Genomic DNA, 13414 nt, shown 5'->3' on the forward strand with positions numbered 1-13414 from the left:
GCCTGCTCAAGTTTTGCTTTCTTGCCTCACCTTAACAAAAGTGATCTTGCACTGACAAGCATCACTGCTGGAGTTTCTGATGGAGATTTCCCCATAGTGCTCAATCCAGCGCTGTCCACTGAGAATGTTGTGGATGCAGGATGTCACCTTGTTCCACTCGTAGTGGTCTCCAGATCTGGAGTGAGGAATCAGAACAATAACACAAAGATTTTATTTGTAACTGTATGTGTTTGTGTCACAAAGATATCTGTATTCAGATTATACTCAGAAGTGGGCAAGCCACATTCTGCCACACTCAATTGTGGTCTACAACCAACTATATCTCTAACAGTTCTTGGTCTTGGTCCCAAATAAATCACATACAGAAATACCATTTGTATTTAAATTCCACCTTAAAATGCATGAGGAAGTGTAATGCTGATGAGGCCGGGCGTCAGTCCAGCGCTCGTGTAAATGAGGCCGAAGAGACTCACCCTGGCAGAGTTACATGAGTGGTGCCCACAGGAACGATCTCCATTGACTTTCCCCAGAACTTGTTCTTACATCTCACGTCTACAGAATCAGAAAAAACACAACGGTACAAATTAGCATTTAGTCTGCACAACCAGCTGCTACTGAGACTTTAAAGAATGGATCGAATCATTTTCATATTCCATTACCTTGCCAGAAGACAAAGTTTTTAGACTCTGCGTGGCAAGCGGAGATAGGTGGGTGATGGCTGACCTGACGTTGTGAAGGAGAACAAACAGTATGTCCTTTATTAGCTCTTTTCAGACATGGAATATGCAACATTTGCTCTGCTATTCAAAGGTGACTTTCTACATTAATGTTCATTGCTGCTTCATTCAGAGAAATCTACCTCAGTGACAGAGAGAGACATGATATGATGTTCGACAGTGTGATCTGTTGCTAGATCCTTATAAACTTTGTGCTTAAGTGCTTTTCAATAAAATAAATTTAAAATTGAAATAAAATAAGCACACAGAAAAATAGCACACAAAATAGAACAAGAAGTTATAAAACAAAACTTAAGACTTAAATAAAATCAGGAAAAGCGCTCTCGTAAAATTAAACAGCTATTGTTCCACATGTGTAAATTTACATGATCTCTAGATTTGGATACTGCTGCTGCTGTTTAATGCTGCAGATACTTAATAAACTCAGAGGAAAGACTCCTAAAAACAGCTGAAGGCAACAAAATAAACTTTAGCTCCTGCTCTGTGTTGAGAGTTATTGATCTGACTGTCTTCATCACAGAACATTTTATTTAATGGATGGTAAAACTGTACAGAAAAGTGAGAAAAGGTGTTCATTTTAGCAGAAAACAGACTTTTTCACTGCATTTTTGGAGCATATTTGTGCTGAAATGTGCAAAAAAAACCTTTTACAAATCGCTTCACACAACTCAAATTGTTCTCGTGTGTGCCTATAAAAAATGTGCGATATAAATAATGGCAACTTGACTTAACTTGACTATCCGTCAGTGCGATGGCTCCAGTTCAGGCTTGTGTTGTGCCAAAAAATTCTATGGAAATGTGACTACTTGAGTTGAGTGCTCATTCAGTCATGAAGCCGACACGTGCAGATGCCATCACATTGATGGATAGAGTCAGAAAGGTGCTGTATAATACTTTTTATTGCCTTGCTTTGGAAAGGTGTCATACAAACATACTTGCCTCGCCTTGAGTTGACTCAGTGAGTACATTCAGCGCAATCAATCATATAAATTGGCCAGAACACTGTGATTGTTGAGTTCTTGCTCAAGCGAACACCATTCATACCTGCTCTGCAACAAATCGAAAGCCTTTATCTGGCCGGTCACATTCATATGTCTCCCCTAGGACAGGATTGAAAGGCTTTCCCCCGGTTCTGTAGTAGCTGGACGCATAGCCGGACACAACAAATGTAGCAATGTATATCTGCAAAAACAGAAAATAGAGAAACAACAACAGTAAGATAGCAGAAGAATGAGTTATATGAGTAAATATCCATCTTAGTGTCTTCGCATTAATGCTCCATAATGAATGCCAGATCCCATTTTGATTCTCCTCGGTTCACATTTCTTTTCCAGTTTGCTATAATGAACAGAGTAACTGTCTGTCTGAATCCTCCTCCAACAGTACCACCGAGCCAAGAGAGCGCTGGTAATTACTCCACCTCATTATGAGAGGCCACAGACTGCAGCGTTCACTCCCCCTGCAGTTGTTGCTGGATTTCTGATATGATCTTTTTCATCGGTATTTATTCAGTTTATTTATGGATTGTTTTTTATGGAGGTTTTCATTTTCATCCCTCATACAGCTCCCTTTGCATCACTGATTTGTCTGTTTGTGGTGTTTTACAGTGAGCCACTGCAAACAAATTGCCCCTTGTGGGACTAATAAAGTTGTTTCTGTCTGTACCGTACTGACATCACTCGCTTTTTATTTCTCATTTTCATTCATTTTTTTTCCCCCTCTGTGACTCCACAGGCTGCATCTCGACACCTCCCACACAAAATGAGCACATTTTAACCAGCAAAAAAATCACTTCAAGGTCGGTCAACGTCGGCAAACGTCAAAGCTGTAAGAATGGAAACCGGCCTGAATCACGCCGTCTTCCTGCTGAAAATCTCAAAGGTGCATCAGAATATCTATCGCGTAAAAGCCTAATGAGCAGAGCTGGTACGAGTTCTAGCACCGGATAAACCCTCTTGACAGGAGACTGCCTGACTCCTTGGTGGAGAGGAAGGCCAGGCAGCAACAGCAACTGCATTTGAGAGTCATTTAAATCTGTCTCGGCTTGCTGTAATTGCCAAGTTGCGCTTGAAGTACGCACTTTATTCTCTTTTGTATTGATGACCTTTGCTTTGACACCACACAGTTCACCAGTTTTGGAAAGTACACTTACACCTACGCTGTCTTGCTGGGAGTTAAATGAGATGCACTAAATATGAAGCTGGAAACAACACACAATTCAACCCTTCTCAGACACACAATGCATAACAGGGCTACATAAATAATCCAGTAGAGTAAAGGATCATTCAGATGCACGCCACTTTTAATGTTCCTCACTGCTTCATTCACACTGAGGGTGACAGTACATGCATTCGTTGTTCACGTCAGCCTAGTTTTAATTATGGTTTGAAAATTCTGTCCATGCGCGATGATGACCTAACGACTACTTAATAAACAGTAAAATACAGATATTCTGACAGCTGTAATGATGTAACACATGATTTAACTGCAGCGGATAAACCGTGGACTCTGTGTGTGACAGTGTGACCCGCTGCTAGAGCCTGATCGATTCCCTCTCCGTGTCGGGGATTATTTATAATTCTGAGTAATTAATGAAGTAGCTGCTGCTGTTTCACATGTGTAAATGTGTACAGCTCTCTTGGTTTGGAGGCGCTCATGTGGATTCGGATGCTGCAGGTATTCAATAAACTCAGAGGAAAGTGTGCTACAAACAGCAATTAACTAAACCTCAGCTCATGTTAACGTTTTGCCAAAAACATCACATTTATTGTTGAAGTGTAAAACCGTCTTTACTGCCTCAGTTTTCGTAGCATAATGTATTTTTGCTCTCCGTGATGTTTACGGACCAATATTGGTGCTGAAATGTGAAAAAAGCTTCCTCAAATCGCTTCACACAATTCAAAGTAGTGGCTTGTGCTTGACCAACATCTGTTGTTGTTAAAGTGATGGCGTTCTGTCGCTCTTATGTAAATGTTCCACATGACTGCACACAGACTGAATCACCACAGAGATAGAGGGAAACCCCTGTTCACGCTCAACGTTTGCGCACAAGACGGCACAATACATCAAATGACGTGATGCAAAATGCGACAATAAACAAAAGACTGATTCTCTTCGGAGACACTCACATGCATCCTGCTGCCGTCTGATGCTGCAGGTGTTTGATAAACTCAACGGAAAGACTCCTACAAACAGCTGGAAGCAACAGACTAAGCTTCATGTCCTGTTAGCGTTTTGTCAAAAACAAAACCCCAGATTACATTCATTAATAGTTAGTCTCTGTTCTCATGGAAGTTTTTCTTTTTTTTGGACATTTTAGTGTGTATGGCAAAGTAAATGAGACACAAGTTTCCTGAATTTGGCAGCAAACTGTGCATTTGGCTCTAGTTGACGCTTTTGGATCAACATTGGTTCTGAAATAAACTGCATTGCTTGTGTATGTCTTTCTGTTACAGTGCAGGCAATTCAGACTTATGCAGTGTTAAAAGTGATGCAACCTAGGAAGGCAGCCGTTTCGACTTCTTTGGAAAAGTGAGCAGGATGCTTGTTCAGACGTCAAGCAGACACATTCAAATACTGTCAGCTTGATGTGAAGGAGTCAATTTCTGCAAAGGACTTTAGTTTAAATCAGTCTAAAGACAGTGAAGGGCAAAGTGCTACACTGGCTGTCCAAAGTTCATAAAAAGCATTCATTTAGGGATTAAACAAACAGTACGATATATTAATTAGTGAGCTTTCACAGTGCTGGTAAATTAAAATAAATAAATAAATTGGTCAAGGTCATGTTAGATTTTTTCCCCTGTATGCAGTCTTTATGCTCTGCTTACCATCACCTGGCTACAGCTTCATATTTAGGGGACAAATATGACAATATGTCATTAATCTTCACGTCTAAGTGCAGACCAAGCATGCTGAACCATTCCTTTAATACTGTAAGGATGCCAAGCCCATAATTAATTCTTTTTGCTTACCCTTTGTTTCATTTGACCTCAACATATCACATGGACAGACAGTATGAACTCCTGGCCTGTGATGTGATGAATGGTTTACACTCACTGCTAAAAAAAAAATCCCCTTACATCTACGTCTCTTTCTTAAAACTCCTGTCCTACTCCTGGTGGTCACACTAGTTTCAACAACAGCGAAGTTTTTTACTCAGAAGAGGCCCACTGAGTCCTGAAAGCAAACAAGCGATCTGAGAAAAAAAAAAAAATTGCTCACTCACTCAGAAAGAAAACAGAGAATATGCCACCTCACCATGCGTTCAAAAGGGTCCTGCGTGTTCGCAGCTCTGTCTAACAGCTCGCTGTACTCCAGCTCCTCGCACAGCCTCTGCAGGGTGTTGAGTGGCTCATTAAGCTGCACCGGCATCGCCACCTTGGACAGGTCCTTGCCGATGTTGTTCCTGAGGATGTTCCACAGGCTGATGGTGCTGTTGTTGGGGCTGGACGTGGGCAGGCAGGATCTACGCTGACAAATTACCGCACCTTCTTCCACAGAGCCTGGGAAAAGATAGTGTAAGAGCTCAGGTAAGATGTACTGTGTGTGATAAATAACAATGAGAGAAATATGGCATCTCAAGAATGTCTTTATAAGGGGTGGTGGGGCCAAAAATGAGAATTAGTACCTGAATTTAAGGAATTCTATTCCACTGTTGATGTATAGAGGCCAGTTGAAGCCAATATTAATATTAGACTTAAGGAATCACATACTTTGCTTTCTTATTTTACAATAATGTTCCTAACTATCTGTTGTGCATGGATTAATATCAGTACATTCCAGTTATTAAGGTGACCATTTTTCAAAATAGCCAAAGAAAAGAGAGGTTACGGAGTTTCTGAGGAGAAGATTCACCTGCAGGCAAGACATTAGGAGTTTATTTATGATTCAAAGGCTGAAAATTCTGTCCATGTGTGATAAGTTATCCATCTACAGCAAGACATAGTACAATTAAAAGTATTGTCATTATGACTGTGCTACCTGATGCCTTGTTTTAACATTTAATGATTGGTTATGTTCTATTATGCAGCCATACGAACAATAATGTCCCTCCTGCAAATATTGTACTGTGAAATAAAAAAACAACAATATTATCCATCCATCCATCCATCCAGTATCTATAAACAGCTTAATCCTCACTAGGGTCATGGGGGCTGGAGTCTATCCCAGCTGACTCAGGGTGAAGGTAGGGGACACCATGGACAGGTCACCAGTCTATCACAGGGCTACACTTAGAGACAGACAACCAAGCACACTCACATTCACACCTACGGACAATTTAGAATCACCAATTAACCTCAGCATGATTTTGGACTGTTTGGGAGAAACCCACACAGGGAGAACATGCCAACTAACTAACCACCGACCCACCTTGTAGCCCCAACAATATTAGACTTTTTCATTAAATTAAATTAAAATTAAGCTGTCATGGAGCTCAGGAGGATATACTTAACTGCAGCTGATAAACCATGATTCTGCTGTGTGACAGAAAATGACACAGTGTGACCTGCTGTTTGATCCGACTCAATCCTGTCCCCATATCACGGCTAATTTATCATTTTAAGTAATTAATGATTATAATAACAATAGTTGTTGTTGTGTGAAAATGTGCACAGCTCTCCCTCTTTAGAGATGCTCACATGGATCCTGCTGCTGTCTGATGCTGCGCATATTTAATAAAAGGAAGTAGTCCTAAACAGCTGGGGGCAACAAGTTAAACTTCAGTTCCTGTTATGACTTTGAGATTTGTGTGTGCCTCCATCAATAAAACTGTGTCTTTTGTGTTGAGATGTCTGACTAGCTGCGGCTACATAACCATTACAGCCGTCCAATGCTGCTTTCATTCGACATCATAGTGCATTCACTGAAACTTGGATATGAAAGTTTGACCCCCTCATGTCCACTCCATGTTTGCGCCCCTGTTTGTACCTGAATCCATACAAGCTGTTTAGTTTACCTGAGTTTGGTCTCTCACTTCCGTTGCTGAAGTTGTCCATGGAAATGTTGTCGCTAATGTCGCTGATGTATGAGTCATCCTCTGATACCTAAAAAAATAGAATAAATGATACATTTTTAATACCACAGCCAGAGAGGGACCGGGCAGGTCTCTTTCAACATCCTGTCACGTCAGCACAAGATCTAGTACGCTGGAGATGAAGCCTCTCCGAGGACCCGGTGGCAGAGTTGTACCTCATCTTGCTGTATTTTTAGATGAAAGTAATTAACTTCCATTTTCACATTGCTTCCGCTCAAACTGCTATCTCATCAGGCATGTCGCATGAACACCGAAGGAAGAGGAGAATGAAGCAATAGAGGGAGGATTTGTTTTGCGACACGGAGCATAAAAAACATGGATTTAAGACTTTAAAATACCAGCACTGATGTTGTTAAGTTAAATGCTTTTCTCTAGGCTGAATTGTCCCACAGTGCTTAAAAATTTAACACATTTTGCAGACAAGGGGAGAGAACTGAAGAAAACTTGAGCGTAGGCAATAAATAAATTAAAAACCTCCAGTGCTGAATGTGTTTTAGACCCTGGATTAATGTTTCCTTCCATTACTTGCAGCCTTTGCTGTCAGACAATAGCTACAGCAGAGCTGGCAATAAGGTTTTAGTTGCAAACAAGACAAATTACTCCACAGTAATGATAATTCCATTATCTAGCTCTGAGCGTCTGGCACGAGATGCATCTCATGGTAAGAGCTTTGCACTTACCTCATTTTCAGAGGAACTCGCCGACAGCAGAACTTCTTGTGCATCGAAGAACTCGGACAAAGACTCTGCAACTGAAGCTCTGCTCTCATTGGACACTTGGTGCACGAGAGGACGGGATTCATCGACAGAATCCTGTTTCTGAGAGAAAAAAAAATCCATAGCTATAACAAGAACAAGACGACCTTAAACATTATTAAACAGCAGACATTAGACTTATGGTGTATACAAGTGCACGTTGCTGCCACACTAGTAAAGGAAAATGGTTCAGTATTCTGTTAATAACATGACGTTTATCACATCATAAAAAAGCACAACTTCTTATGACAATATACAATTTATGTTGTTGTAATGTGAAACTCATGTTTAAATCCGGAATCAAACAGATAAATTGAGGAATTTGGCTCATAGGAATGATTTTGTTCCATACTTCATATATAGTTGAGATACGTTGAGATTCTGCAGTTTTTGAGCACAGTGGATGGCACTGTGTACACTTTAATATTCAATTAAACAGTTTGAGCATCTCTTTAAGAAAAAAAGTCAAAATTCTTTAATTCTAGCTTCTGAAACTTGAATATTTTCAGGCTTTTGATCCTACTTATTTGCCTCTAATCCCAGACCAAATCTTACCTCTCTCGCTCTTGTCTCATCTAATAATGTTGACTTTGTTACTGCAGGCCATTGTGCAGTTCAAAAACATATAGATTTATTAGAACTACAATAACTAATCCATGAATTGTCAAGTATTAAATAATTCGCCAGGTATTCTGATAATCAAGTCAGTGCTTGAGAGTAGTTTAAATTCTCTGATTCCACCTTCAAAAAGTAAACACCTGCTTTTTTCCCTGCTCCATAACAGTAAACTGAATATCTTCGGGCTGTAGACAAACCAAGACATTTGTCATCTCTGGCTGATGACACTGATCAACATTTTTCACCAGTTTCTGACATTTTATAGATAAAACTCTTTCATTAATTGAGAAAATAATTGCTAGTGGCAGCCCTGGTGAGTGTTTGTACAAAGGAGAAGGATTTAAAAGGTGCCCCCGCTGTAGGAATACAGAGGACAGAATGAGTGCGACCCTTTGGGGGCCAATGTTCGTCATCGATCAGCTGGAGGGCCACAGAAGATACATGACCATTCAGAACAACAGCTCAACAAAGCTCAATAACAGCAGAATCTCACTTTGTTGTTTCACAAACTGTGTATATGATCCGAGAAAATGGCTCAATGTCAAACTATGATGTGAAAAGTTTATTCATATAGCAGTGTTTTTCATGATGTGGCGAGATATTTCCGCAATATTACGACACGCTGACTTGCAATGTCATAACAGCAGCTTTTCTTATTAGCTATAAGTTGGCAATTTACATCGTTTTAGCATAAAACTCTAGTTTGAATGAGAAAACAGTGGGCGGAGAACAAAATAAATTAGGAATGTGGCTCATTTACATGATTTAATTAGGTTGTGCTTCATTCTTGCTGTTATAAAGCACACTAGATGATATCGTGTGTGCAAATAAGCGTGCACCTAGAAAGATTTAAAAGAACGTGGGGCTGGAGGGAGTGAAATTTCTCACTGATCAACTGGAGGTGCACAGAAGGCTCCACGGATACATAATTTATCCCAAAATCATAGTCATCGTGCTCAATAACAGGAAAATCTTGTAATGTGCCAAACCAAGCATGAAGCAGAACTGAATCGAATTGCAGAAATGAGCCATGTTCCTCAGTTGTTCTCTGCACACTCTGTTACCTCATTCACAGGAGTTTTCCTGTTAGCAGTACATTGTTAGAGCAAGAAGAGTCCATTGTTGTGACACAGTAAGTCTGTACGTCCTGATAATGTGAACATATCTTGTTATAACAAACATTTTCACATATTACTGACCTGTTTTTCTTCTCTGGTGTGGCAGCTACTGTACATTAACCATATTTCTTTACTGCATTATGGAACCCCATTTGATTTTATACAAAACTAAGTTGAAAAATTAGGCAACGAAATGCAAATGCTTTGCAAACCCTCATCTGACAAGAAGAATTTCATGTGTCAGTCATATGTATTTCTAGAGACTGTGTTACAATACACACGTCAGCCACTTTATTAGATATACTTGTGATATTTAATGCAAATTATTAAAACTCTGCCTTTACAAAGCTTTTACATTTTCAGTTTTTTGATGAGGTTGTCAATAAGGTGAAAATTTCACTTTATGTTTAGCATTAAGTTCGTAGGTGGTGGTGGAAATGTACTGGACTGCATTATGTTTGAGTGTTCCTAACATTTTGCCCTCCTCATTCATGTACTTAGTGTTAATGCAGTGGACAAAATATCCAGAACACATTAAAAGTAATGCAAAATCATGACCTTCTAAGCAATATCAGCACAAACTATTAATGCAAAAGTTTCCTAAAAGCAGAATTTATGTCACAGCTGTTGTAATGGATTGCATTAGACATCAGCTAATAAAGTGGCGGGTAATGTATATTACTGGTTAAATTGATGAACGTGTGCACTCCTGCTCTTGTGCAATATCCCAAATTCTGTCTGCCAATGAAAAAAAAATAAAAAGATGCTCACATCTTTGAAAACAAGCAAAAAAAAACAAACAAAAAAACAAGACATGCAATCAGTTACAAACATAGAAGCGAGTGCGCCCATCTACCCATTGTTAGTGCCAAAGCTGATTAATTAACCTGCAGATAATCACAAAAGGGGCGGCTTAGCTTTGCACTGTGTTCAACAAATTTCCCAGAGACACAATTAAATAAATCAGCTCACATTGTCCGGTCAGCAAATCTGATTAAACGAGCAAAGAGCTTCTTGAGAAGACGATAACGTGGCGGAGAGTTCTTCCTCTGAGTCGTGTCAAAGCGAGACGGGGCTCAGAGGAAGCACGGAAATGCAATCTATGTGTGGAGACCCTCAAAGTGTGCAGTAAAGAAAATTATGGTCCCGCTTTTGTACTCATTGTGATTCGAGTGAGGGGGAGAGAGGAAGGATGGGAGGTAAAAAGGACAGCTCATGCATTCGGTGGCAAATTCTAGACTACGTGGGATGAAAATAAAGACAGAGATAATAATAATCATCACGGTGGTGGGGGATTCATTCGAGCCACTGCATTCCTGCACCCACCTGCACAGGGGCAGTGAGATTTATTAGTGTGGGCTCTACGATGTGGGACTCGGCATGAATCTTGCACAGACGCTCTCTCAGCTCAGAGTTCTGGGCTACAGCCTGGAAAAATAACCAATGTAAACATTTTTTTTAATTGCACATAGCAAACCAGTAATACGTTAAATACTGAAAGCGTAACTGAATTCCTTGCTTTAAAAATAAGATGCTACATGGATCAGGCTGCAAAAACACGACATCCACCTTTACAATGCGTTTTATCACCTGTTAGCAGCTCTATGAGAGGCAGGGAGAAAAGCTGACACCCAGCAGGGTATTTACAGTGAAAGAAATGTGTCGGCGTCGAGAACATACAACTTCTAAATGACTTCTTTTGCCACATTAGGACTTGTGCGCTCTCGACGCCAACACATTTCTTTGACAGAAAATAGAAAAAAAAGGCCTCCGGGTGGGAGGCAGCAACCGCAGGAAACATGACTGTTGAATGTTCAGGTGGGCAGACTAGTAATCCCTCTAAAGGGCTCGTCAGTGTGTCATAGCAGACGAGTGGCGTGGGAGGACACGTCATCTGAGGGCAGCGTAAGAGTTGAAAGGAAGGTGGTTTACCTACAGTCCCCCAGTTCTGCTGACTGAAAGCCTCAATCTGACCCGCGTGTGTGTCGTTTCAACGTACCGACGCCAGCGCGTTCTTCAAACTGACGACTTGCGGCGAAGTCGGGGGACACGTTTCGTGATCCGCGCAATGTTTTAATCGCTCCCTCTCAGACGTCAGGGAAGTCAGCGCTGACTTCATGATGGTGTGCACTGCAGAGACGGGAGAAAAAGAGAAGAAGAGCTTTAACTGATATCTGTATCTATTTCAGGACATTGTAGATCCAGTGCTTGTAACTGACTCAGTTCTTTGTTCAGTTCTCACTATGGCTGCACAGTATATTGTTTCAGCATTGACAGCGTAGGAAACGAAGGCAATTAACTCAAACACATCATCCAACAACTTTTCTGAAAAAAGAAAAAGTAAAAACTTGAATGGTTCTCATTTTTCAGTGACTAATCTACAACTCAGGTTTGTCACATGTGCACAGCAAAATGAGTGAGGATCAGAGAGAAAAAAGGAAGATTTGGTTGCAGAAAGAGATCAGATACATCGAAATATTTCAGCAACAGAAAGGATGGTGTTGTCGACAAACAAAGCCTCAACTCCCATTATCAAAATGAATCAAATTAAAAATGGGTTTAAAACTTTTAATTTTTCTTCATTGCTTCACAAATGTGTGATTGTCTCTCAGCTACTTTTTAAATTATTCACCTTCAGAATTTGATTTTTGGCGCAAATATAAAATGACTCATTATTGTAACTTCAGTTTTCTGTGATTTGCATTTGCAGTTGGAAGGCATCGTTAGCGCTCAGAGGCAGAATTATCAACTCGTTACACACTAGAGGTGGAACCTTATACTTAAAAGGTCCCATATAGTGAAAATCTATTTTGTGTGTGTGTGTTTTGTGGTTGTTATACACTTGGAGGTGTAAAATAAATAAAAGCTGTTAAGATACGAAGACTTTCCTTCTGCACTACATTCCTAAGGCAACCCCACAAATAGTTTGCCTTCCAGATTTACAAGCAATTAAGAATTCCACCCAGGTGCTTCTAACTAATCTGCTAAAACACAGAGTTTTCGTCCTGAAGGGGGCGGACACAGGAGCAGATTAATGGGGCTAAACAGCCCATTTAGGAGCTCGGCTAAAGCTAGGTGGTTATTCAGTCATGGTGAAACGAACAATCTTTGCAGTATTTTGAAATAAAAAACGGAGAAACACAGCATTGGGGACACAAGAAACTTGAATTAATTTGCCAAAAAGGTGCACCATATGCAGCCTTTATATTTACTACACATCGCTGTTGCATGGCATTGTGTAATACTTAAGCTGGCGTAGTGTCCAATGCTTGTATACGGTGATGCTTCTCTGACAATAGTGTGCATTTTGCATATCATATTATTTTAGTGTAATAAAAATCATGTTAGTGTGGAATTTTGGACACAGCAACAAGCAAAATCTAATTCTGAACAAACACAAACAGACAATTACCCATTTGTATAGTTGAAAAAAATGGATAATGAAAGTTTTCAAACCCATTATTCATTTGATTAAAGTTCTAACGTGGCACAAAATTGGTTCTTTTGCTACATTAGAAGATGCGCATTCACTGTGCACCCAAGTTCATTCTTTTTTGATGGTGCAAATTAAACCAAGATACTGAAAGTATGACGCAGTTCATCCAGCGATAGTCCATCACACCATGCTTCTGAGAAAGCGTGAAATTTTGATTAGTTTAAAACCCTCAACTTACTTTTTTATAACATTCATTTTTACCACACACTTCATAATCGCCGCTTTGGAAGCTACATTATTGAACAGCGTTGGCATTATTAATGAATGAATGTATTAGATGAAGCCATCACACGTTCATAGCTTTGGGATTTTGACTGTGCATAAATATGGTAATTTAAATGCCAACTATTCCCTAGAGTAAGTTTAAAATTGTAAACCAATTATGTAAAACACATATCATTGTCATTAGTCCATGTCAAGCATCCGGCATCTGATTATAAATTCCAATGAGAACAGATGAAAAACTGCATTTGACCTCTATGTGGCAATTTCCTGTTTACCGAATAGTAGGAATAGTTTAGAATATGAAACTGTTTACTCAATAAGTGCAATTGTAAATGTTGTCTGGACACATAATTAAAGTACTAATGAAAGAATAATGAGGCAAACTGTTTGTTATTACCAGCTGCTATTGTTGTATCATTGTCACGTCCATT

General features: G+C 39.8%; 1 protein-coding gene across 1 annotated transcript in view; it reads right to left on the minus strand.

Annotated features, from left to right (window-relative positions):
• The window catches only part of osbpl3b (oxysterol binding protein-like 3b), a 56699-nt gene that overhangs the window by 7217 nt on the left and 36068 nt on the right, over positions 1-13414 (minus strand). Inside the window, exons 11-19 of the mRNA XM_008291036.1 lie at positions 11262-11392; positions 10589-10690; positions 7452-7589; positions 6694-6781; positions 4995-5239; positions 1782-1919; positions 660-723; positions 474-552; positions 31-175 (exon numbers count right to left, since the gene is read on the minus strand). Of these exons, the coding sequence (XP_008289258.1) occupies positions 31-175; positions 474-552; positions 660-723; positions 1782-1919; positions 4995-5239; positions 6694-6781; positions 7452-7589; positions 10589-10690; positions 11262-11392 (1130 nt within the window). The remainder of the gene's footprint in view (positions 1-30; positions 176-473; positions 553-659; positions 724-1781; positions 1920-4994; positions 5240-6693; positions 6782-7451; positions 7590-10588; positions 10691-11261; positions 11393-13414) is intronic.

This window comes from Stegastes partitus, unplaced genomic scaffold, assembly GCF_000690725.1.
Source record: "Stegastes partitus isolate 25-593 unplaced genomic scaffold, Stegastes_partitus-1.0.2 Scaffold711, whole genome shotgun sequence".
NCBI lineage: Eukaryota > Metazoa > Chordata > Actinopteri > Pomacentridae > Stegastes > Stegastes partitus.